This window comes from Mangifera indica, chromosome 1 (assembly GCF_011075055.1).
Source record: "Mangifera indica cultivar Alphonso chromosome 1, CATAS_Mindica_2.1, whole genome shotgun sequence".
Classification (NCBI taxonomy): domain Eukaryota; kingdom Viridiplantae; phylum Streptophyta; class Magnoliopsida; order Sapindales; family Anacardiaceae; genus Mangifera; species Mangifera indica.
In genome coordinates, this window is record NC_058137.1 from 5,304,422 (window position 1) to 5,329,990 (window position 25,569).

Below are 25,569 nucleotides of genomic sequence, written 5' to 3' on the forward strand. Positions count from 1 at the left end.
AAGTTTGTTTTGATTCCCAAAAATGTAAATTTACAGGCACTGAAATGTTTAGAGTACAAGTACAGTTACCAATGTAGTTATAATCTACTGTTATATCTCATAGAAGTCTTCTGTTTAATGTTACTTCTGAATTTTACATGCTTATAGCCTGGTATATTGCATGCATGTGTATTAGGATCCATAGAACCCAGAAATGTTATCAACTTCTCTCTTGTTTGATTGTTATTAATATTATTTGTACACCCCACCAATCTACATCAACTTTTTTTTTTTTTGCTTTGATTGATAGGGCTTTATGTTTGTTTGTTATTTTAATAACGAGTAATGTTATGTATTTGTATTTTTGATATACTATTTCATACCCACAACACCAACTCTAGGAAGCAAATGAAAATAAGGTAATTCTTTCTATTGGTGTTGACCATTATCACGAGAATGAAAGTGGGTCATGATTTCATGTTAGTATATTTTAATGGAAGAACCATCTAAGATGACACAATAAGAACCAGAGAAACCAGCCATAGAACATATTGACATGCCTTGTATTTGTACCTCACCAGAGCACGGACAGGGAGATTCCTCCTATCTAGTCACCCAAACGGAGGACGAGGCAACAAAATGAAGCCAATAAGTATAAGGGCTAATTTGAGTGGTAAAATGAGCCATTTCAAATAAAAGAAACTTTCTAATGATGATATTTCAAAATTAAATCTTTTAATTTATTTAAATTCTGAATTTTTATTTGTTTAAACTGGTCAATATTATTACCAATTTCATTTATGATTTTGGAGTAGGAATATCAGTTTATTTCAAAATTCAAAGAAACATGACATTTTCTTTTAGGACCATCAATAAAAATACAAAAATATAATATAAACAGAAAAACAACACGAAAATAAAATTCCCTCATTAGGTTTTACCTCCTTGACCATTCTCGTTTTCTACGTTAGAATTTGCTCCGCTACTGCCACTCTTCACAACAGAATTAGCATCACCATTCCAACTCTTCACGAAAGACTCTTTCCTCTGCTCAAGGAGCGAGCGAACCACCCTGATAGCTGTAGCAGTACGATCAAGCATTGCATGGGCTGAATTCGGTCACAATTCTTGTATGGAACTTTCAGAAGCTTCTGGAACTCCTCATTCTTCTTATCGAGTTCCTCTTCGCCAACATTATTATCACCATCAGTCTTCGCCTACGTAATGGAAGTCTTTTGAAACTTTATGTCCTTCCTTGATAGGAATTTGAATGATCATGTTGTCTCACACGAAGTCGTTCAACAACGGTCAGATAGCGAGCCGTAATGCAACACTGCGTTTTTCCGAAGCAGCAGCAGGACTGGATATTGCGGGTTTAATGGTTTATTTACTGATCATTTTAGTTTTTGCAAATAACGTATTGCTTCTATTCTATCTTCTTCTACCTCTTCCTCTCCCTCTCCCTCTCCCTCTTAATCCCCTCTCTAAATTTCTTTTTTAATGCTATGAAACTCATTCAATAACGTAAAAGGTTGAATCAAGAGGTATCAGAGCATTCAGATCGATGACAAAGGGCACTCGAATGAAGAGAAATGATACCGTCGATGTTGGAGGTAAGAATCATTAGGACTAACAGTAGTCCCTACTCAAGCCTTATTGTAGATGGCTCCTATGCATTGATTAAAGATGTTGGTTTTCCAATAAAAGGATAAGGATCCATATTATCAGATTATAGTTAGAAATTATAAAGAATGTAAGATCTAAAGCAACCAGATATTTACATGGCAAAGGTTCCTTAATTGAAACCCTACATTCAAGACATTAAAGATTTTAGTCGAATTCATTATACAAGAAAATCACTGTAGAAACTTTGACACCGAAAGCATAGTTAAAGATTCACTGAAATTCGTTCAAAATCAAAGAAAACAAGAGAGTTTTCTTACAACATGTCTTAGCAAACGAGAAAAAGATATAAATAGTTTGGAATTCTCTCAAATAATATTATTTTATATATGAGTAAAATCTTTCTATCAAAAAATTATAAGAAAAGTGTAATTTGACAAATTCAATTGTTCTCACGATTTTTTTAACATATCGAATTCATCTTTTATAATCATTGAATCATAAATTATCTTTAACTCTAACTATAAATAAGTAACAATAAAAACCAACCTTTCAAAGACCACATTTCATGTAACCGGAATTGGATTGACAATGTAGGTTCATTATACTAAGATTTAATTATATTTATTTATGTAATTACACTGTTAATTTCGTGTCATTGTCCTTTAAATATAGCATTATTCATATGCGTAGGGATGATAATTTTAACTTTTGTATTGTTACTTTGACAATTTTTATAATAACACCCCTAATAAAAACTGTGTTCATCCTTAATTGTTTGCATTGAATGGCCTGCCACGATCCTAATAAACCTATGATTGGTGCAGTTTTCACTTGATATCCTAGTCAGGGAAAATGTCAAGCTTATAAGCTTCAAGAATAACTTATACGCTTGAGGGGGTGTTTGGTTTGGGTAATATTTGATTACTAAAATAGAAAGATTACCTTAAAGATAGATTACTTAGAAGATTATTGGGTATAAATGATTACTATGTTTGATAAAATTTGATAGGTATAAATAATTATTGTGTTTGGTTAAAGGTAATAAAAGATTACTAGTAAATTATTTTATTTAAATACCCTTGAATATAATTATTTTTAAATATTTTTTATATTATTTGTCATATTAATTAAAAATAAATTTATTTTTATCTCAAAAAATTAATAAATAATAATTTTTCTATAATAAACTCAAGATTACCTCAGTAATCTTTAAATACCTAAGGTGAAGGTGGTAATCAGATTACCATCTATATTACCTGCCATGTCAGCATTGGTAATAAAAGATTACTGTAATATTTTATTACTGACAAACCAAACAAGGGAATAAAAGATAGATTATCAAGGTAATCTATCTTACCGTTAACCAAACACATCCTGAGGGTGAAGGATAATGATTGAAGCTTGGGCATTATTCGAGGTCAATTAACAATACCGACGGCGTTCTAACCAAAGCTGAAATTACCTTGTACGGACAGCCACCGCCACATAAATTCGGAGGAAACGGAAGATGATGATGACAACAATTTTCCTTTTTTTTATTCGGAATTCATTAATCAACCAGGACTTGCTCTTCATTTTCGATTTCAGTTTTCCACGATACCATGTCTGAATCCAGCTAGTAAATATATGCATTATTCACATACTATTTGTGTTCTTATATCATTCGTATATTAAATATGTTTAATTTTTTTTAAATTTAAAAAATATAAAACGTGTATTTTATATATTTTTTATATTAAATACAAATTATAATCATATTTTATATTTATAATATATTTTTAAATTTTTAACTAAACTTAAAATATAAAATTATCATTATATTTTTAATTATTTACAAAAAATATCATTATTATTTAAAAAAAAAACTAACAATATTTTTTTCTTAATTTTGCATTTTTCTCACATGTGACCTATATAAAGATTCACTCTAATTTAAAGTTTGAAATATAAGTTGATTAATTAATTTATTTTTTTCATTGACTAGTACGTTACTTATTGTACAAAAGATTTTGATTATGTATTATGTTATATCAATTTAATAGTTAATTAAATACTTTATATTTAAATTATTATATTAATTTTTAATAAAATATTTGTGAAAAATATTAAATTTATTATAATATTATCGTATTTTTAAAAATATATTATTGACGATGTATCGTATTAAATTTATATGTATACATTTTATATTTTTTTATATGCAAATTTTAAAGATTTTTTTATAAATATGTTTTTTATTATTTACCATATTATGCCCTTATAATTCATGTTACCATTTTTTTTTTGTTTGTTTTCATATTCACTAACTAAAATTTGAATGTCCATTTCTTTCCCTTATAATTCATGTTACCATTTTTTTTTTTTTGTTTTCATATTCACTAACTAAAATTTGAATGTCCATTTCTTTCTCTCTTTCTTAAAAAAAATAATAAAAAATTTAAGAAATTGAAGCCATCGTCTTACAATACACCGGCTGTTATCCAACATTATCATATCCAACTCAATTATTAATACTATATTTTTCCATTATTTGTTTTTATTTTTTCCATGTTAATTTATATAGTATAATATAAATGTTATTTTCAGATTTTTTTATAATGTGACACAGATTCTGGTGGAATAGAAAGGCCGGCGGTTGTAGAGTTACTAGGTTGAGCTTGAGAATAATAAAAAAATTAAAATGTATTAATATAATGTTAGTTAGCGTGACTGTTTTAGTGCGACTCACGTGCAACAGGGAAGTGACTGTGAGTGGAACTCACCTGACAGAATCAATTTATTATTCCTACTCCATCCGTCATTTTTAGCAAATCACAGACGACTTATCTCGTGCCACCTAATCAACAGTACCACTGAAAATCATAATAGACCACTGTCTCAATCTTCCCACTCGCTCAACTGCCGCGTGACAAGAAATCCTCACTGTTTACCAATTTGTTTAATTTGAACCCCGCCCACCATGGCTTAAACTCTCAGCTCTGTTGCTGCTGCTTAATGCTAAGGATGCTTTGACAAGAAGACAAAAGGAAAGCAAGCAAAAGATAGAAAAGAAACAAACTTATAACAGAAAACACAACCCAGAAAAAAGAAAAAAAAAAAAAAACCAAATGGAAGGTGATCTTTGTGATTTTGTTTTCCATGATAGTAGCCATATTTTCGACAATGTTAATTTGGGTTCAGGAGGTTCATCTTTAGTCTGTAATAGCCAGGCTCAAGATGATTTCTCTATGTTTCTTCATCAGATTATGTACCGTTCACCATCCACAAACACTTCTTCTTGTGTTATGGCTGACGCTGGCGTGTACACACTGGAGAATATTTCTCAGCCTTTGATCACTTCTTCACAAGGGTTTTTTACCGGTGATCCGGTGAATATGTTTACCGATGCTGATTTTTTATCGGGGAATGTGAAAAAAGTCAGTGGAGTTACCGTGCCGTCTTCAAGCGCTGGAGTTGCCGAGAGCGAAATGGTTAATGAGCCCGACGGTGAAAGTGAGGTACTTGATTTTATTTGTTTGTCCTTCTGTGTTTCTTTACTGGCTGAGTCTAGAAAATGTTGTAGAATAGTTGATGGAAGTAGAATTCTTTGGTTGGTTTTTAGATTTACTCACTGTTCTGTTGCTGAGAAAATGTGGCTTGAAGAAGTTTAATTTTGGGTTGAATTCTTTAAAACTTCAACCGATTCACAAATTTTAAACGCAGGGTATTGAAGCTTTGGCTCATCATGCTCCACCAAAGCCACTTACTTCTCGTTGTTCAAAGAGAACAAGAGCTGCAGAGGTGCACAATTTATCGGAAAAGGTGGTGGCTTGTGCATCTAATGCTTTGTTCTAAGAGTGTAGAAGGGCACTTTTGTTTTTATTTTTTCATTTTAAGGGTAATTTAATGGCTTGGGGTTGAGTTTTTGTTGAACAGAGAAGGAGGAGCAGGATTAATGAGAAAATGAAAGCTTTGCAGAACTTAATTCCAAACTCTAACAAGGTAAGCAAATTTCAAATTTACAAGTTCTGCTTTTTGCTTGGTTGGTTGCTTTTATTTCTTGAATAAAAGCCATCCTTTTATTTTTATGTTGATAACAGACAGACAAGGCATCAATGCTTGATGAAGCAATTGAATACCTCAAGCAGCTTCAGGTCCAGGTGCAGGTTTGTGGTTTCTCTTGTTTTTTACTTGTGTTGTTACTTTATTGCTCCTTCACTTGTATTGACACCTTAGCCGTAGAAGTTTGAGTTCTCCAAGCTAGCTGTAAACTGAATTGTGGTTAAACTAGCTGACTTGATTCTTGTGAAGGATTAATGTTCTGGGGATACAATTAATAAAACTGTTGCAGAGTATTTTCAGAGATTTTCATTGTTAAGAGCCTGACTTGAGCTGGTTGTGCCAAAGCAAAGTTCTTGAAGGGCTGATCTGCACTCAGTCCTACCCTTCTATTTGCAATAATATGTATAATTTGACTTGGAGTTTGCTATACCCAGCATGTTTAACACATGATAATTAGAGCAAGATAATACAAGGAAAAGATGATTTTGGTACATCTCTAACACTGCAAGGCGTCATTTAGTTGTCTCAGAATAATCTCACCCTGGCAAAAGTTTTTTGTTTTTCGTAATTGCAGGGATCATTATAAATCTTCTAAAGTTCTTCATTTATATTATAAAAGATGATTAGTAACAAGCTATGCCTGATTTTAATTTGGATAGAGTCATCATCACTTTTACTGCTTAAAACCATGACTATGCTGTTTACTTTCCAAAAACATGTCTATTTTTTATTGCAAACATGTTGATCTCTCTCAATTCAAAATTCCAGGATTTGAATTGATGTCCTTTATTAGCCAATTGGAGGTCAAGTCATAGAATTTTACATTGTCAAGTTCACAAAATCTGGGAGTTCCGGGAAATTTGAATATGATATGCAATTATTTCTCCCTCATCCTGTTGAAATTGCCTAAACAAACAGAGTGGATTAATAAGTAGCAATGATAATAACCGAGTTTGGTTGTTACTTTGTGGTTTACGTTTCAGGTATTAACACTGAAAAATGGATTTACCTTAAATCCCATGGCCTTCCCTGCATTGGTGCAGCATTTCGAACTCTCTGAAGTGAGAATGGATTTTAGCCAGGAAAATGGATCTCAAATGAACTCAACAGGCACGCTTACTCTGAACCAACAAACTCCATCAGAGAACATCTTCAGTCTACCGAAGCATTTCAGTGCCTTGAATCAGCTACATCTTCCCAATATATCAACTATGATCAATTCAGAAACCACATTTGGTTTGGATTCATCAATCATTCATACTCACTTCGAACCCTTCCATCGCAGCACCTCATGTGCGGTAATGCCTGAATGCCACTCCTTGTAGTAATTATGCATAGTTACACAAATAACATTCACATGTATGATATCGGTATGCAAGGTGAAGGTAACAGGCAGGCAAGACACGTTGCACCATCAACAGCTAAATGTGAACCATTCTGAGACAAATACATCAGGTGTGTCCACTTAGTCTACTATTCATCTTACTAATTAAACAAATATGGCTGGAGGATTGCAGTTGTGACATGGCTTTATCTGTTGACAGAATTTGGAATTGGAAGCACATCTATAGCTTTGCTTCCATTTAATACACAAGCTTCTGCTGCAAAGAACAGCGGCTCTTTAGAAGCATGCATGATGGGTAGAGACCAGGCTGAAGGTGTGCACTCGAAAAATAATGAGTGCAATCTGATACTTTCCCCCCAACTGAATGGGTAAAGAAACTTTTGAATAAGATGTAATTCCTGAGTGTAGCATATGAATTGCATAATTTTTCTTGGCATATGCTTTTGAACAGCATGCAAACTGGAAGGAACGTCCAGGGTGATGATATCAAGCTTGACGGGAAGGATTTCTGAAGTTTACTTGACCACTTACTTAACCTATTGGACTTAATGCAGCACTGCTGCTGTAGTTAACTGCCAGTTTTAGTGTTTCTTTAAATCACTCTCGAAGCCTTGAGTGTGAAGGTGGTATTTTGGACTTGCTTCTAACTAGCTCTAGTGAGCAAAATTTGTCACAATCAAGTCTGTATTTGCTCATTTTGTTATTCTCTTTCGAAGGCTTGAACTTATCTAATGGTTTTTATCGTGTAATATTACTACTAGTGCTAATATTATTTAATATGTGTCGGGGACGCTCATCCAAACCTACCAATAAATATAGAACAACTCAATTAAAAAAAAAACATACAAATAAATATTTGGCTCGGTTAAATCTATAGTAATTTATTCGAACTCAATCCATTAAATAATAAATTTTTATAATTATGTAATTTCTGTAAGAGAAAAATCACAAAAACTTTTCACAAATACATGGCTTTTAAATCTAAAAAGTCTAATTACACTTTTTAATAATTTATTATTATTCTATTGGTAACTCTTATGGTTCAAAACTACCGTATTTAAAAACAAAATATTCAATTCATAAAAGAAAGACCTTTTAAAAATATTCTAAAAATGTGGGCGCATAAGACATGTCTACAACTTTGCTTAAAGAACCAATGTGAAACAAGATTCAAGATGTAATTCTAATAAATTCTTGTTTGACTTAAATCTTCCAACCCTTAAGCAGCATCTACAAAATGTTAGAAAGCATTCATCTTCAATCTTCCTCTATCTTCAATCTTGTTAGCAACCAAGTCTCAAATGCCTACCTTGATTTGAGTTCATCCTCAAATCTTCACTCTTCCCAGCAACTATATCTTGAAATCCTCTCTTGATTATAGTTCTTCCACATTTCTAGTTTGTCTCTTTCCAAGTGACAAACCTCACTTTGATTGTTGGGGACACAACACTCAAACCCAGCAATAAAAATATAGCAAACCCAATTAAAAGAGAAAATACACAAATAAATATTTGGATCAATCGAACCCAAAGTGGTGAATTCCAAAACTAAATCCACAAATCAACAAGTCTTTACAATTATGTCACTTTGGAAGAGAAAAACCATAAAACTCCTTTTAATTATTGAATCTTAGAAAGCCTAATTACACATTGTAATAGTCTACTACTATTCTATCAATGTCTCTCATTATTTGAGATTACCTCATCTAGAAACAACTTTCTTTAAACAATCAATGTGGAACAAGATTTAAGGCATAATTCTAACAATATGTATATTTGACCTTCTTATTAAAAGTAATGTTATTTGTTATTCTAATTAAAAGTGATGTTATGAAGTGTGCTCTCTCCTATATAGATATTGCAGCAAGTCGTATGAGATCGTGTCAGGCCGAATCTGGTGCGGCCCGCCATGCTCACGGTTCATGTTATGCCATGGCTTGCCAATTTTGGATGATGCAGAGGGACTTGGATTTTGGAGGGAACTTGATTTATGAAAGAGTCGGGTGCAACTGACTAATGATGTCATAGTTGTCCAAAATTGTATTGAATTTTCCTGATCATACTTTCTTTTGAAGTGTCAGTTGATTGTTACCATCAATTTCCATTGACTAACTATTGGTGGTGCTTGTCAATGCCTTCAGTTATGTTACAGCTAAACGTTGAACGCCTTTGAACTTACGAGTTTTACTTTTTCGTCTTAAAATTAGTACTTAACCCAAGGCTTGGGCAGGTTATTGTTGATTTGAAGTTGAACCATCAGGAGTGTAGTTCTGTTCAGACTTCAAGATTGTCTTCACCTCCACCTACCAAGGGAGTGTAAGAAAAGCCAGCGGTTTGAATTGACCAGAACCTCATTCCAATGCCCCTCTGAACACTGGTAGAGCGAGAAATCTTATGCTTCATCATCATTTCTCTGACTGTCAACAGTGTCATTTCAATGCCAGTTGCTGGTTGTTTGCCTGTATCATAAACATTAATTGTCCTCCTCTTCGTCTTATTATTTCAATACAATAATACAGTTATGTCGTTTGATTTCAGAGACTGTAAGACTCGTTAACATATATCATTTCTTCTTACGAAGTCTAAAACAGACAACAAGTTAGTTGGTCAAGGCAAAATCCTCAACCTGCAATTTTTAAAGGATTGCAATATAGTTTATGGAGGTAGAGCTTACCAAGTACGGTTTCATGGTCATCATTGTTCACTGGATTATTCTTTCTGATTCCCTTTTGCACAGGACACACCCAGCTTCAGAGAGCACCTTTGTTTGCCTGAAGCTTCTTGGGAACAGCAATCTGTCAATCTGCCACAGCATTGAACTCTTTACTTCTAAATTCTAAATGGCAACAAGGGAGCCATGAGCGACCTGGCACCAAAAACCAAAACAAAAACAAGAAAATAAATGAACCGTCATTTTTTAAATTAATTCATAGGCCAACCGTTTGCTTAGACTTCCAATTGCATACGCCTTGACAACGGGAGCATGGCACTATGCTTTGATTAAATTAATCTTCTTCTGAAAAATTACTATGAAATGTACTTAATTTCCAACGTCCATTTCTTGAACGAAGGAAAAATATGAAATCAGAATGGTTTTATGTCATAACTTCAACATGTCCGAAAGCAAATGCCTTGGTCTTAAACGCCTTAGACATGTCCAACGGCTGGGCTGGCGCGTGACATTGCTCAATCTATTTGTGGGTTGTGCCAAGCTTATGGTGTTTGCAGGTTGTGTTGGGGGTTTTGAGGTGCACTTGGCAAGATTTAAATAAACAAATAAAGATTACCAGTTAAGGATGTAAGAGTAACTCAGAAAATGTTGTGGCAAAATTTCTTGGGTTACTCTTACATCCTTAACCATTAATTATCATACTATTATTTAAATTTGTGGATTAGACCCCAAAATCCCTCAACATAACTTGTATAGATCATAAGTTTGACACGACCCACAAATAAACAAGGCAATGCCTAACTCTGCAAATAGGTGATAAGTCACATCACAATTGTATGTGAGATTAATGGTTAAAGATGTAACATTATCGATTGCAGTGTTGCTACTGATATCTCTCTTAATCAGATGATAAGTTATGGCAAATTTCTAGTCGGAGTTAGGCTTAAGTCTTTGTCCTGGTATCTCAACCTGTCAACCATTGCTTTTGCAGATTTCTCTTGCTGAATTCAATTCAACCTGGCAAATTTGAATGTGTTAAGGTTTCAAGGCCTCTGTTTGCCTTAACCCGTCAGACGGGCCATGGTTGAAAAGAATATTTGGGTTGCCCAGTCGTGGCCCATTAATACGTGTTGAACGTGGTACACACTATTTAGTTATTTCTTTGACCTGCCAGATTTCCATTTCAAAACAAATTGCGCCCGATTTTCTGATTAAGGATGGTGCCTTTCAAACACATTAGTTTGGTCAGCATGCAGACGTGCTCCTTCCCATCAATATCCAATCTCACATGCCTCTGTATTTTGACCTTGGAACTTGGCACTGTCTGTTGGGCCTGCCAATGAAATCTACTGTTTATAATAACTCTCTGCAGTTTCAGAGCAGTAGAGATACAGTCACGCTCGTATTGATTGAATAAGTAAATTCGAACATAATAAATTACTAGGTGGTTAGCCATGATTTAATTTTTTTGATTGAACAGATAAATTCAAACAAAATAATTGAATCTATAAGTGTATCCGTATTGATTTTGAATAGGTAAACCCACCTACAATGAATTGCTAAGTGGATAGCTGTGACTCAGATTTTTTTGTTGACATCCAGAAGACAACTACTAACATATGGCTTATAATGAATTGAACCTTTGACGTTGACAAGGCCTATATCCAAACTTAACTAGCTAGTTGTCTATTTTTAAACTTTTTTTAAATTCAAAATTAATTAAAAAAACCTTTGAAAATTTTAAAATGACACGGATGTGGACATGGAAAGTAATCAATGAGAATCACAGAACACATTGATTGATTTGAGGTTGATCCAACTTCTGCCTTTCGGGCAGTCCAGAATTTTCCTTTTAACATTTTTTAAATCCAATTGTCTAATATATTATATAACATTTTTTAATTCAACAAATTTCCTTTTTTATTTTTTATTTTCCTGGAATGAATTCAACAAATCACTAGTTTCTTCTTAATCTAGTGTCTAAAGAATATAATGTTTACAATAAAAAACATTAAAACACATCTAATCACTAAAAATTCAAATATATTATTAAAATAATGGTGTTAATGCTGTTTTTCAAGATTAGTTTTTCATTATATAATAAAATTTTGCATAGCTATTTTGAGTAAATAAATAAAAATATATTTATATATAATTATGTAATTTTAAATTAAAAATTAAATAATAATCAATCATATAATAACACATATAAATATATATTTTATTTGTATATATAAAATAAACACGTATAATATCATACAGATTGGATTAAATATTTTATATTGAAGTGAATAAAAGTAGAGTAGATTAAATTTAATATTGTCACTTGCTTAATGCAAGATTAACTATGTAATTAATTATTTAGATAAATATATTATTTTAAGTTTTATAAAAATAATTTTACAGTGAAAATTGTTTTTTCTCTAATCAAATAAGTTGTATGGAGAAAACCCATAGAGTGCAAATCAATTTTTCTGCCTTATTATATAGTCTAATAATATATCATCAAAATTGTTTTATTGACATTTTATATATATATATTGAGCTTTTACCATTGATGAATTTTTTTTTATTTGTTTTTTAGGCCTATTAGACTTTTTAACATAAAAAAATAAAATTTAAATTATTGATCAAATGATTAATATAATTATTTATAATCCAATTATTATCAAATATGCAAAAACTAATTATTATATAATTAATTAATTATTATTATAATGCTAATCCATAACCATTATCTAATAATTATTCCAAACTGACACGGCTTGCTAAAAATCATCAGCAAACGAATATTTTACACCATAGGCGTGTAAATTAGGCCAATTGGGGGATCTTAATATGAAATTCCCCCATTGGAGTTATTTTTTAGCCAACTAGAAAAATCATGCCAATAATTTACATTTAAAATAAATAAATAAATAATTTTTTTATATTATTTATCAAACAATAGAAACTATAAATTTATTAAGCATACAGAAATTATTATTATATTACTAATTATTATATAGTCATAATTTAATTTAATATTTATAACCTTTAGATACATGAATATTTTTGGTCCTAAAAGGAACATATAACATCCAGCCACGTGTAAGACGGAAAATAAGATTCGTACAAAATGGGAGTTACTTATTGACGGGCTCTGTCTTCTCTCGGTACTTCTCGCAATGGTTTTCCAAAAAATATTTATTAAAAAAAGGGAAACAGAAGACTTCGATTTTAATGGTCCATAGCGCCAAATAGCTCCATTCCGTTTTCAACAAGCCCTAAATAACACGGCTGTCTTCTCTTTGAATCGACTGTCTATATAAACACATGATGCACACATTTGCTGCACAGAGAACGAAGCAAAGCAAATAAGAGAACCCCAAAAAAAAAAAAAAATGGGGGGGAAAGGTAATGGTCAGAGTCAGACTGAAGCGCGCATGGGTCACGGTGTCGACGCCCCGACTAATCCCATGGTCACCCCGCTTTTAACCGATCTTTATCAGTTCACCATGGCTTATGCTTACTGGAAAGCCGGCAAGCATGAGGAACGTGCCGTGTAAGTTGTCTATTAAATCTTATATGTTTACCAAACTCTGCCTTAACTATTTGTTATGCGTTATTTATTGGTTTTGTTTCTAGTTAATTAGTAGCTGAATATGCTACTGTTTTGGTATTGAATTTTAAGGCGAGTTCACGATTAATTGAAGTTTTTATTGTGGAGTCTTGGCTGCATTGAGGTTTATCATGTAAATTATTGTGTTATAATTAGGTTAACAATTTGAATTTTTTATACTTAGAAAGGGTTTCGGAGTTGTACTTGAGTGGTAAATTATTATGCTTTGAAATGTTTGGACGAGCATTTCATGTTTCAATTAAATAATTACACTAACTTAAATTCAGTTTTAACATAATTATTGAATTTGAAATGAATTACAAGACATACAATCTTGGCTTTGAAATTAATGTAAGGAACTAGGATAGTTGTTTATCAGGATCAAAATTGAAACAGCAGTATCAAGGGATTTCTATAGTCCTTTTGTACTTGGTTTATGAATTTTGCATGGCAAAAATTTCAATCATTTAAATTTGTTTATTGCTCACTGGAAAGCATCAAGAATACTGATTACTGGCAACATTCTAAAGACTTTACTTTTAAGCTGCATACTGTGTTGTTCCCATGCTGCAAAGCCAACTCTCTAGAAGTTGGAATGCACTGTGTTGCTTTTATAATTTATTATTTGTGTCCTGGTGTGGTACAGGTTTGATTTATATTTTAGAAAGAATCCATTTGGTGGTGAATATACAATCTTTGCTGGTTTAGAAGAATGCATAAGACTAATTGCTAACTTCAAGTTTACAGAGGATGAGATCTCGTTTGTCCGTCTTAGCTTGCCTGGTTCGTGTGAGGTATGACATAATAATTATATTAGTTATTAATTAATAATGGATAATGACATTGAAACACTGGTGGTTGCACCCAGGCTTGCTAATTGGCTATTGCAGTTTTTATTAAACCTGTTGAAATGCTATAGATCACTTTTGACTTCTTCTATAGTTTGAAGCATAATAGGTAGTCACTAAATATGTATGCAGCATTGTCTTAGTTGTAATTTGAACTTTGTTCACATTGGATTGGGTGGAAGATTAGTGATGGGTGCATGAGCTATACAAGTGTAACTTCATTGTCTTAATTGCTTCCATTTACCCTAAGCCCTAAGGAATGGGGAAACACTTGGTTGAATAACTGATGATGTCTGTTATCATTCCACTCTTTTTACTTATTTTGTTTTATTTACCATGACTTACCAATTGAATTGCTACACTGAAATGAATGGGTTTCCATTATAAAGTATAAATTTTTTTCTGGCGATGGTGTGGAATACATGTATCCAATTCATATATTATGCATTTTTTCAATAAAATATTGCAAATTGTGAATTTTACCTACTAATTTATTATTAACTGATTGATTTATTGTTAATACAAACCATAGGATGGCTTCTTCAATTATCTTAGGGGAATCGACTGTTCTGATGTTGAAGTGTATGCTATTTCAGAGGGATCGGTTGTTTTCCCAAAGGTACCCTTGCTACGAGTTGAAGGGCCAGTTGCTGTGAGTATTGCTTTCACACAGACATCATCTGTTTTGACACTATCTTATGATTCAATTCATTTTAATTCATATCTTCTGTGGTTAGGTGGTCCAATTGCTGGAAACACCATTTTTGAATCTTATTAATTATGCATCATTAGTTGCTACAAATGCTGCAAGACATCGATTTGTAGCTGGAAAGTCCAAATTGTTACTTGAGTTTGGGCTTCGACGGGCTCAGGTTGCTCTCATTTATCTTTTTTCTCGTATGTGAACTGCAGATTTATGTTTCTTTGTAAGAGTAGCCTTCTTCATTTTACATGTAGGGACCTGATGGAGGGATAGGAGCATCAAAATACTGTTACATGGGAGGATTTGATGCAACAAGGTAGTTTTTGCTGAAAATCTTTTTGTACAGTGCAGTCATTTTTTCTTATTTCAACTGTATTTGTCCTATCGAGTTTCGAAGTTTTAACTTTTAAGTTCTATGCTCTAAGCATATGTAAGCAACTCTTATTCAAGTATAGCTGTCCATAGTACAAGTCTTAGTGAATAAATCCAATTTCTATTGACTTCTGAAATGGGCAACGGGTTAAACGGCTTGGTTTCAGTTATGTCTCTCTTCAAAAATCAAAGAAAATATATTTGATCTACTTTTTAGGAACATATTAAATGTGTAGAGTGAAATTATGGGCCCTAGGAACAATCAAGGATGCAAGTACCGTGTTTGATTGATCATGAGATATGTTGAGTCTTGAATTCTCCAATATTATTCATTTTTCTTTGGTTGTTAATCTGAGTGAATATTAGGTTTAATCTCTTTTGGATTTATGTTGTATGTTTTCAGTAATGTTGCAGCTGGGAGGTTATTTGGGATACCGCTTCGTGGAACACATTCGCATGCCTTTGTTAGCTCATTTATGGTTAGTTAATCAGATGGGATGTTAGTTCTTTTGAGTAAATTGCTTATAATGTACAAAAACCAGTTAGTTTTGTTAGTACCATCACAACTGACAATTGTTTAATGTTTTTGGACTTTTTTCCCATTTTAATCTCACTAGCTATTTCTTTGACATGTGACTGTAAATCCTTAACGTGACAAGTTGGAACTTTTGCGATATTCATATTTTAGGAGTATTGTGTTTGTGAATAGGAAAGCTACATATTCGATATTGAAAGCTTCTTTTGTAGATTGTGTATCAAGACTAGCCCGGAATTGTTGTATCAAACCTTTAAGCTCAGAAAACTTGCCTTGTTCAATTTCAGATTATGCTTAGTGACTGATTGTTGTTTTATCAATTGCTGCACTTGCCTTTTAGCCTTGTTCTCTGCTTGTCTGGTTGATACTAGCAGGTTACAAAACTCTTTTTGTTTATCATTGTTGTTATGGTTGGTCATACACAACTATTGGTACTTAGCATGCCAATATTACTCTGGAGCCATTATCTAAGACTTGGCCTTGACACTTGGATCTCCTTGTATTTCTATCTGTTTTGCCTATATTTCTTAATCATACGAGTCATCATAATACTTTTGTTGTATCTAAAATGATAATTTCTTTGTTTTAGACTTGCAGGTTTTTGTTTATCTTTAATACTAATTTCTTATTTATATGTCAATTTGCAGAGTCCTGATGAGATAATAGAAAAATCACTTAAAAGCTCTGATGGCTCACATACTTGTGAGGATTTTGTCAGTCTGGTTCAGACATGGTTAAACAAAATTAAGGTTTGTTTTCCTTGATCATACATTTTGTTTTCCTTTTCATTTTAATTTTGACATTTTTTTTGTGTTTTTCAATGTCAAATAGTCTTTGTACGTTTGAACACTATGTTATGTTAATATTTATTCCTAATTGAGTTCAAGAGGTTGTTTGTTCACGGTTGTGATAGGATTTAGTAAAAAATTATTAAAACCTAGACAAATTTGAGCTAAATGAAATTTCAAACTATGTCAAGTGTTCTGTTCTATTTTCCAGAACTATTATGGCTTTCTAGAATTGGTGAGGGAAAAGTGGGCTCAGCGGAACAATTTTGCCATACCACTAAAAAAGGGAAAATTCTTCTATTTAGAGTAATGCTACCTATCCTAAGAGACATACCAAAAATCTTATCCCAAGTGATATGTCATCCTATGTGATGTTGGCATTTCACATACCAAATCATCACTTCATGTACATGTTAAAACCACATAGGATTTGACTGTGACACGCGTTGAAGGAGACAGAATCTCATTCACAAAGACGAAGGGTATTGATATCATCTCTACAAGATGCAAGGATAAATAAGAATTCAATGCAATAATCGTTAAACAATTCTTAAAAGAAAACTCAAATATGAATTTTATTGATTATGAATTAAATTGAATAACAATTTAAAGACTCAAGCCTCTTTATATAGGCTTCAAGTCTCCTAGTTAAAATAGAAAACTAATTCCTATAAAAACTCTAGAAATATCCTATGAGGAAACTAACTTTAATTAATACTTGGACTCTATAACACAACTTCCTAAATTCGTTAAAATCCTATCCTAAACATCTTTCTAACCTCATTAGAACCTTAAATACATAGGGACTCTTTGACAACCTAAAAAACTTACTTTATTAGGATTTTGACTTAAATTAAACTTAAAACACTTTCCTAAATAAAATCAACCTCTAAACTTGACAAATAATAGGATAACTATTTTTAGGATAACTAATCTAACCAGTTGTAATCCTAACAAATCATGGATTTATTATTTTTCTTTTGACTGGTGTCACCTATGCCTCTTTTTAGCCGTTTAGATTTGGTTGTGCACTCTTCTTGCCTTGGCTCCCCTCCATGATATGAAGGCCTTAGTCCCCATCAAGATTACACATTACTTGGATGTGGATTTTTGGATGTCCTTTGGGATGAGTACTGTTCCTTTTTTTTTTATGGCATGCTTTGCAGTGGTCACCTTTTTTTTGTTGCAATTTTGGGAGGTTAATAAATTTTATGCATGCTTCAGAATGTTTTTTGTTTTTTTCTTTGGGGTGCAATTAGAACTAATTCGTATAAAATTATAGTTTCATCTGTACGGTAAATTTTATATTAGGTTTGCTTTCTTCTATTCATTTTCTTGCCTTCAGTCCACTCCAATATTCAATCTTTTAATTCGTGCATTCTTCACAGTGGTCAAGTTCATTACGTGGCATATTTAGTGAGACAAATCAAAGTGAGCTAGCTGCTTTTACCTCATATGCCTTAGCATTCCCCAAGAGCTTTCTGGCTCTTGTAGACACATATGATGTAAGTATGCTTTAAAAGTATTTTCAATTTGGCAGTTATTATGTCATGCGTATCTCCATTTGGCATTTACTTATGTCTACTTGATAATAAGGGGTTTCAATATCACCAAATCAATTTTACCAGGTCATGAGGAGTGGAGTTCCCAACTTTTGTGCAGTTGCTCTAGCACTCAATGATTTGGGGTATATCTGAAACCTTACACATATATTGTCATCTATACTTGATTGTGTGCTGTTGTTTTCTCTATATGTTCTTGGATGCTTATTGTCATTGACAGCACTTTAGTTTGTTTGTTAGAAATCAGAAGTTGGTGATTATGACAATAATGTGAGGATGTTCTTGTCTTAATTGGAAGATTGAAGTGATATTCCTGATTAAACTACACATTAAATTTCCTTTCTAAGTGTAAAAACCTTTAGCGTTGTGCAAATGCCAGCATATCATTAATGTGTAGATGAGGAATTCAAAATATTGTTTTAAAGCATTCAATCTTCTCATTCACTCTATGTTGGAGATAATGTGTTTTTATCACCTTCTTTTTATTGTTATGTTAAATTCCCATCACTGTGTTCATATCTAATGCTTTTATTGTTCTTTGTTTCCAGCTCCTTAGTATTGGCATATAGATTTGTGATTTGAGAATCTTCCTTTCTTTTGCTTAGCATCTGAAATGAAAAGTCCAAGTAATGATTTACTCACACCATTTTCTTTGCTGACTTTGGATGAGATGCCATGCAGGTATAAAGCTGCAGGCATCAGATTGGACTCCGGTGATTTAGCATATTTATCTTGTGAGGCCCGAAAGTTCTTTCGCTCTATTGAGAAAGAATTTGGAGTGCCTGATTTTGAAAAGATGAGCATTACTGCAAGTAATGATCTCAATGAAGAAACTTTGGATGCATTAAACAAACAGGTAATCTCTAAATTAAAAGTATTTTGGATAAACTTATCTTCTTATTGCTTCTAAACTTTATGCATGTGTTAAAAGATTATAAAATTGCAAATATTTAGATTATTTTCTAAAATACCTTTTTGGAGTGGCGACTATTAATAGGATGTATACGAGTGTGATACACCTACCTATTGGTGGGGATTTTTCTGATAGCATGATACCCTTTAGCTGGTATGCTGAGTAACTGTGTATGCCTGAACCTTTTTTCAGGTAATTATTGACTGCATCTGGCAATATCATTTTGTTGTATTCATACAGTCTCTGAATCACTGAGCTGCCCTGGTTATATCATTATTTGGGTAACAATTGGGTCAACTATAATGAGTTGTCCTGTTGAAATATTGTAATTTAGTATAAAGAAATAAATTACATCAATCCATCTATCTCTACAAACATTGTGTCAGAATAGAATTATTTGAATTAAAAGAATTAATTACCTCTATACATCTGTATAAGTTTAAGCTTTTAACATGTTATCTAATGTAATATTTATGTAGGATGATATAGTTAAATGTGTTCATTAAACATTATATTGGACTTTGATGTCTTAACGGGCTAACTTCTTTTTTAATCTTTGTGAAAGGGTCACGAGGTAGATGCATACGGAATAGGAACCTACCTGGTCACTTGCTATGCTCAGGCTGCTCTAGGTTGTGTTTTCAAGCTCGTTGAGATCAATAGTCAACCTCGCATAAAACTTTCTGAAGATGTTTCAAAGGTGTGAGCATGCTGCCTAGAATCTTATAGTGTCATTGCTGTTCACTTTTAAAATTTGTATTCCTTTTCTGAATACTAGGTTTCTATGCCCTGTAAAAAACGGAGTTATAGATTATATGGCAGAGAAGGTTTCCCTCTGGTGGACATAATGACAGGAGAAAATGAACCATCTCCGAAGGTATTCTGTCTTTAAAGACTTTTTCATCTACTGTGCTGTGTATGTTACCACTCTCTGGTACTTTGAGCTATTTGCAATTTGTCATCTGTCAGTTTGCATTCTTACGACTGTACTAAAAAATTTTTATCAGACGGTATATGATGATGATGGTAATGATGCAAGTAGAAAGGCCCCTTTTTTAATTAGATTGTAAAATTGCAGGTGGGAGAACGAATTTTGTGTCGTCACCCTTTTAATGAATCTAAGAGAGCATATGTGGTGCCACAGCATGTTGAAGAACTTCTGAAGTGCTACTGGCCTGGGAACTCAGGTGGGCGTATGTGAAATTTTACCGAGATAAGCACTAATAATGCATAAAACTCAGAACGTATAATTTTTTGGATTAAAATAATTCAATGTTGTTGCAACTATCAGATTACACAATTTGGTTCTCTGTCTAACATCTGAGTGGCATTTTTGTGTCCTTAAGGTAAACGAAGAGAAGATTTACCTCCACTGAAGGACATTAGAGAACATTGCATCAAACAGCTTGAACAAATGCGGCCTGATCACATGAGGAGACTAAACCCGACACCTTACAAGGTACTGTAAACACTCCTCGCATGCTCAGTAAATTGACATCTGTTATTATAGTACTTTGGAATGATGAAAATAACTGATTCAAATGGCGATCAGGTGAGTGTAAGTGCGAAATTGTACGACTTCACTCATTTCCTCTGGCTCAATGAAGCACCCGTTGGGGAGTTGCAATAAGGATTTATCGGCATAAGCTTTCATGGAGAGTGGTGTACAAATTGCAAGTCACGATTCCAATAGAATTGGAGGAGCTTCTTCAGATAGTCGTTGCATACACATGTTGAATTTATATTATAATTTAATTTCAGAGTTTCTATAATCAAACTCAATAAAACAACTGATTGTGTTGTATTGTGATAGTACAAATTGAATTTATAGGTAAAAATAAATCTTATTTTCTCACAATTACTTTAATAAAGCAACAAATATGTGTACATTTTGCTAATATAATTCCTAATTAAATTTATTCTACTTCTTGTCATTCATCAATCATATTCTACAATTGTAAATTTTATTCAGGGTAGTCTAGTCCAATTTTACTTTCTCAAAAACCTTCGTGATTCAAAATAAATAATCAATATAGAATCAAGTGTAATCTAAGGACGACAACGGATCATTGAATATCTTAATCTCTAAATCATTGAATATCTTAATCTCTATCTCTGTAGGGTAATATTTCCCTTGTTCTCATCCCATCCTTGTAGGGATGATAAGAAATCCGTGTCTTTTTCTCATTGGAAAAATTCTCTTTTCTTCTTCTCTTCATCTTTGTAAGAAAATTTTCTCATAATTTTTCTTTGCCATCATTTATTAGGCTGTTATAATAATTCATAAATTTTAACCATAATTCAATATATATAGGGTTAATAAGTATGTAGAGAAGGAGAGGAACCGAGAAAGGGACTAACTGGAGAAATGATGAGTTAGAAATATCTTTATCCTTGCCTCATTTTTATCGGGAAATCTCCTCTTCAAACCTGTTTTGTAGGCCGAATCGCCATGTATAGTGTAATATAAATTAAATATAAATCCATTGTAAAGTCTCTAGCACAATAAACAATCAAATCCTACCATTTCATTTTTAATTATTAATTCGTTAAATCTTGTTGATGATCTTCCATACCACTCTAAAATATAAATATAATTACAGTGATGAATCTTATGTTTCACCTGATTTAAGAGCAACAAACGTGCATGGCAATTGGCATTAGCCGCTCAATAATCCTTCAATCACCAATCTCTAGTACTGCTTTATGATAACTAAAAGGCTAAACAACGTGATTTTTGCCAACCAAATGAAAGATATGATGTATCTTTTGCTTTGCTTTCACTTTTATTCATTAATTACTTCACCATGAAAATGACAAATTTAGCAGCAGAGCCATTATTGTCCTCTGGGTTTGCCTGCTTTTCGTATCTGCTACTGTTGGTACTTGAGAAATACTTGTTTTCATGTGGAAAAGAAACAAGCCTTAGCTATGACATGACTGAGTTGAACAATACATGCATGCCTTTTCTGAACCAACCAATTTGCTTTAGAATTCTCATCTCTTCACCACTCTTCTTCAACTCTAGTCTCTTGCTGCCTCCGAAAGGCATAGATTGGAAACTGAATAGAGCCTCTTTTTGCAGATTTCACTGACATTTGATGCACCCTTTTCAGGCACCACTTTATCTCTCCCACATCAAATCTTTATTCCAAAATTTTTACTCTTCTCCATAATTCATTCACAGAACTTTGTAACTTGTGATGTTTCTGATACAAAATTGATTTTGTCAGATCCTGGAAACTGTGGAGGAAAATTGAAGTTAAGAGACCCAGTTCCCATCTATTGGTTATATAATTACTTCGCCACTAATCTACATGGATAGAAGCCTTAAAAGATTAGTTTGAGTGATAAATAAAAAAAATTTCAAATATGAGATAATGAAAATTAGAGTTTAAATTTTTTTAATGATATTTCAAAATTAAACTTTTGATTTATTAGTTAAAAATCTCGATGTTTCAATTTTTTACACCCAAAAAGCTTCGATGACGTTAAAAACCATTTTTTAAATCCTTCCAATGCATTTGGTTGAATAGATTAACCAATGTGAAATTGGCTCACTATTTTCTTCCTTGTTTTTTTTTCTAACAAAGAAAAAGTATACAGTGTTTGCTTCTGCTTCTCTCAAGTGAAATTGATAGCATAAACCTACCATGCCGCAAACAATTTAATTCAGTATGATTTGATAGCAAAAATATTACAGTCTGCAAACAACAATAACAATATAACGAACAGCAAACAATTAATTGAAGTCGTAAATTCAACCACTTAGAAAATACAAAACTTATCTGTAAGTTGTACTAGTTGACAGCCTGTGTTTTATGTAATTATATCTGTCATTGTTAGTACTGCTCATTTTTTTTTTTCACAGGGAAAAACTTGCAATCTTCAGGGGGGAATCAGAATTGAGCAAAAACTTTAACAAGGGTAAATATTTCAGATCAAACTCTTTGTTTCATGTAACAAGGTGAGACACAAGATGCTGATCATGTAAACACAGAATGTTACTGGTTTATCTCATACATATCTACAATGAGATTAAGGCCCTCCGTTTCAGTTTACTAGAATCAAGCTAGAAAGAATTCTCATCAAACAAGTATAATAATTTTCTGAGAAAGTTACTCCAACAACAAAATTTTCAGAAAACAACCCATATAGGAATCTGTTAGATTTTCGAATTTAATTTGTTCTCAATTATGCTTGAAATTGGAATACTTTATCTGTGTGACAGAGCTTCTGGTTAATTTTCTGAGTTAACATAATCAATGAAGAAAAGATCAAAGAAAAATCTGAGAAAATTTTCATCTTGGAAAGGAATTTAATTCATTTAAAAAATCTGTTATGTACACTTACAGGACCCCCCTTCTATTATCTAAGTCAGTCTCAGTGTCTCTCCAACTAATTTACAGCAGAAAAAGAAAAAAAAAATCTGCATCAATTCAAGAAATCTCCAAGTCGCTTGATCTTGTCCTTCAATTTTATCTCACAGTGACCCAACTATCTGAATCTGACCAATCTGGTCTCTCATCACGGGCCAGTTGCCTGATTCTGCCCAAGAAGCAAATTCGAGATGACACAAATGAAACAGAGCTTGAAGAATTCCTTGATGTTCTTACAGATAATTGAACTGAAATCCATTCTGGAAAATTAAAAGGACATCTTGGTGATTCTTTGATTTCCTCCTTCAATGTAAGGATCTCCTCATCATGATCTTCAGAAGAATCATTCACAGAAACGAATGGATGGTTCAACAGCATCTCAGCAGTCCACCTCTTTTTAGGATCCTTAACAAAACATTTGATCAAAAAATCTTTGCCTTCATCGGACAATTCTCCAGGAATTAACGGCAACTCATCTCCTACGCCAATTCTAATCAACAAACCAAAAACATTGGCTCCATCTTTGAGATTCCAAGCTGGTTTCCCCGTCATCATCTCCACCACGGCGCACCCCAGAGCCCATATATCTCCCGGTGCCTCATATTCGTTGTCGTTTACAGCTTCCGGTGACATATACAACGGCGTTCCTCTGCACTCAAACTTCTCTTGTTGATTTTCCTTTCCTGATTTCTTTGCCAAACCAAAATCAGCGATCTTGGCCTCACCCTTGTCAAAAACCAGCACGTTTTGGAGCTTTATATCACAGTGAACAAACCCTTTGGCGTGAATATGACGAAGGCCTTGAAGCACTGATCTTGCGTATCGCCTAACATCTGACTCTCGCAATCTCCCGTTATTTTTCTTCACCCGATCAGCCAAACTCCCTCGAGATGCATACTCCAACAAGAGATTATAAAATCTCTCACCGTTTTCAACACTATAGTCATCACCAAAACACCTCACAATCTGCGGACAACTACCCAATTCATCAAGTACTTCCTTCTCGTTCTTCAAACTAGTAGAACAAGAATCTTGACAAGTTTTCACCGCTATTAACGAAGGAAATCGAGAATAATCCTTTCTGGTTACCGCCAGACTTACACTTCCAAAGCTTCCCTGACCAAGAACGTCTCCTCGAACCCAATCCATAGCTGATAACTCCACCAGAAAGAAAGAAGCCCCAAACAACACAAAGGCAAACTGCAGGAAAGAGAAGTCTCTCAAGTTATTTATAGTGGAGGAAAATCTAGTTGGTTTAGTTGTCAAATTAAAAGAAGTATTTTTTTTTTTAATTAGTTTAGTTAAATTGAAGTTTAATTAACGCACGTGATAGGCAAGGATATTTTGGGTTAGCTTAGGAGTCGTTTTCTGAATTTGGACCGGAAACGGAACTGCAAGGATCATCCCCACTTTGGAAACGTGGTTAATGAATTGGCGGGTTTGACGATTTCTTGGGATGTTATTTTACTCGGCTCGGCTGCCTCTGCACACGCGGCTTGGATGGTGATGGTTTAAAGGAATATTCGGATTATGATCTCCGGTTTTTCATTAATATTGGATAATTCAATAAAGATAACGGTTTGGAATTTAATTCATGCTCTTGTTCTCTTTGAATCAAAAATGGAAAAGTGTTTGCAAAACATTTCTTTCGTTGACTTCTCCACTCCAAGTCAGAAATTCAAAAAATAAAAAAATATAAATTTTATAATAATAATAATAATAATTATTATTATTATTAATGGAATGGAAATTACTTAAAATAGTTTATTTTTAACATACCTAAATGATATTAATCAATTTTTTATGGATGGATACACGTAAGACCATGATTTAATGCTAGTTTTACTCTCATTTCTAGCCTTAAAAATCTTATCTTTTTGCACATTTTTTCATCTAAAATTTGGTTAAAATAAAAAATAAATTAACAAAAAGGTGGTATTAGTTTATGATAATTACTTATTAGTTATAATAAGAAAGGATTTGTATATAAAAACTATTTATTTTATAAGAAAATGATAGATTTTCGGATGGTAAAATGTTTGAACGTAAAAAACCCAATAGACACAATTACGTTTAATCATTATTCATTACATCTAATCACTGTTTATTACATTTAGTTAATCTTCACCAAGTCACTGTTTATTACATTTAATTACTATTTATCTTGTAACTATTTATTATATCTAATAATTATTTATCACATTTTG

At 32.8% G+C, this 25,569-nt stretch overlaps 3 protein-coding genes and 1 long non-coding RNA gene across 6 annotated transcripts; 2 read left to right on the forward strand and 2 right to left on the reverse strand.

Annotated features, from left to right (window-relative positions):
• The first annotated feature begins 4,574 nt into the window (after positions 1 to 4,574).
• Positions 4,575 to 7,784, forward strand: LOC123230007 (transcription factor PIF1-like). 3 transcript variants are annotated; one of them, XM_044656100.1, is made up of 8 exons: positions 4,575 to 5,102; positions 5,308 to 5,406; positions 5,521 to 5,586; positions 5,685 to 5,750; positions 6,630 to 6,944; positions 7,032 to 7,101; positions 7,191 to 7,359; positions 7,443 to 7,784. In XM_044656100.1, exons 1-8 carry the CDS (start codon positions 4,713 to 4,715, stop codon positions 7,501 to 7,503), a joined length of 1,236 nt encoding a protein of 411 aa, XP_044512035.1. In that variant the 5' UTR covers positions 4,575 to 4,712; the 3' UTR covers positions 7,504 to 7,784. The 3 variants fall into 3 exon arrangements, with proteins under 3 accessions (XP_044512035.1, XP_044512043.1, XP_044512049.1); XM_044656108.1 differs by having other exon boundaries at positions 5,685 to 5,744; positions 7,026 to 7,101; XM_044656114.1 differs by having other exon boundaries at positions 4,576 to 5,102; positions 7,026 to 7,101.
• Positions 7,785 to 8,526: 742 nt separating this feature from the next.
• Positions 8,527 to 10,263, reverse strand: LOC123195047. The gene is made up of 3 exons (XR_006497378.1): positions 9,930 to 10,263; positions 9,665 to 9,856; positions 8,527 to 9,449 (listed from the first exon to the last, which is right to left on the reverse strand). It is a non-coding gene; the product is annotated as an uncharacterized LOC123195047 (long non-coding RNA).
• Positions 10,264 to 12,884: 2,621 nt separating this feature from the next.
• Positions 12,885 to 20,841, forward strand: LOC123210701 (nicotinate phosphoribosyltransferase 2-like). The gene is made up of 15 exons (XM_044629185.1): positions 12,885 to 13,205; positions 13,909 to 14,056; positions 14,643 to 14,762; positions 14,848 to 14,982; positions 15,068 to 15,129; positions 15,589 to 15,664; positions 16,368 to 16,469; positions 17,897 to 18,013; positions 18,137 to 18,195; positions 18,752 to 18,926; positions 19,549 to 19,683; positions 19,762 to 19,860; positions 20,062 to 20,170; positions 20,330 to 20,442; positions 20,536 to 20,841. The coding sequence occupies exons 1-15, from the start codon at positions 13,045 to 13,047 to the stop codon at positions 20,611 to 20,613; spliced, it is 1,689 nt and encodes a 562-aa protein (XP_044485120.1). The 5' UTR covers positions 12,885 to 13,044; the 3' UTR covers positions 20,614 to 20,841.
• A 2,448-nt stretch (positions 20,842 to 23,289) lies between these two features.
• LOC123213691 (mitogen-activated protein kinase kinase kinase 20-like) lies at positions 23,290 to 24,583 on the reverse strand. The gene has a single exon (XM_044633167.1). It carries the CDS (start codon positions 24,509 to 24,511, stop codon positions 23,462 to 23,464), a length of 1,050 nt encoding a protein of 349 aa, XP_044489102.1. The 5' UTR covers positions 24,512 to 24,583; the 3' UTR covers positions 23,290 to 23,461.
• Between the last annotated feature and the right edge of the window lie 986 nt (positions 24,584 to 25,569).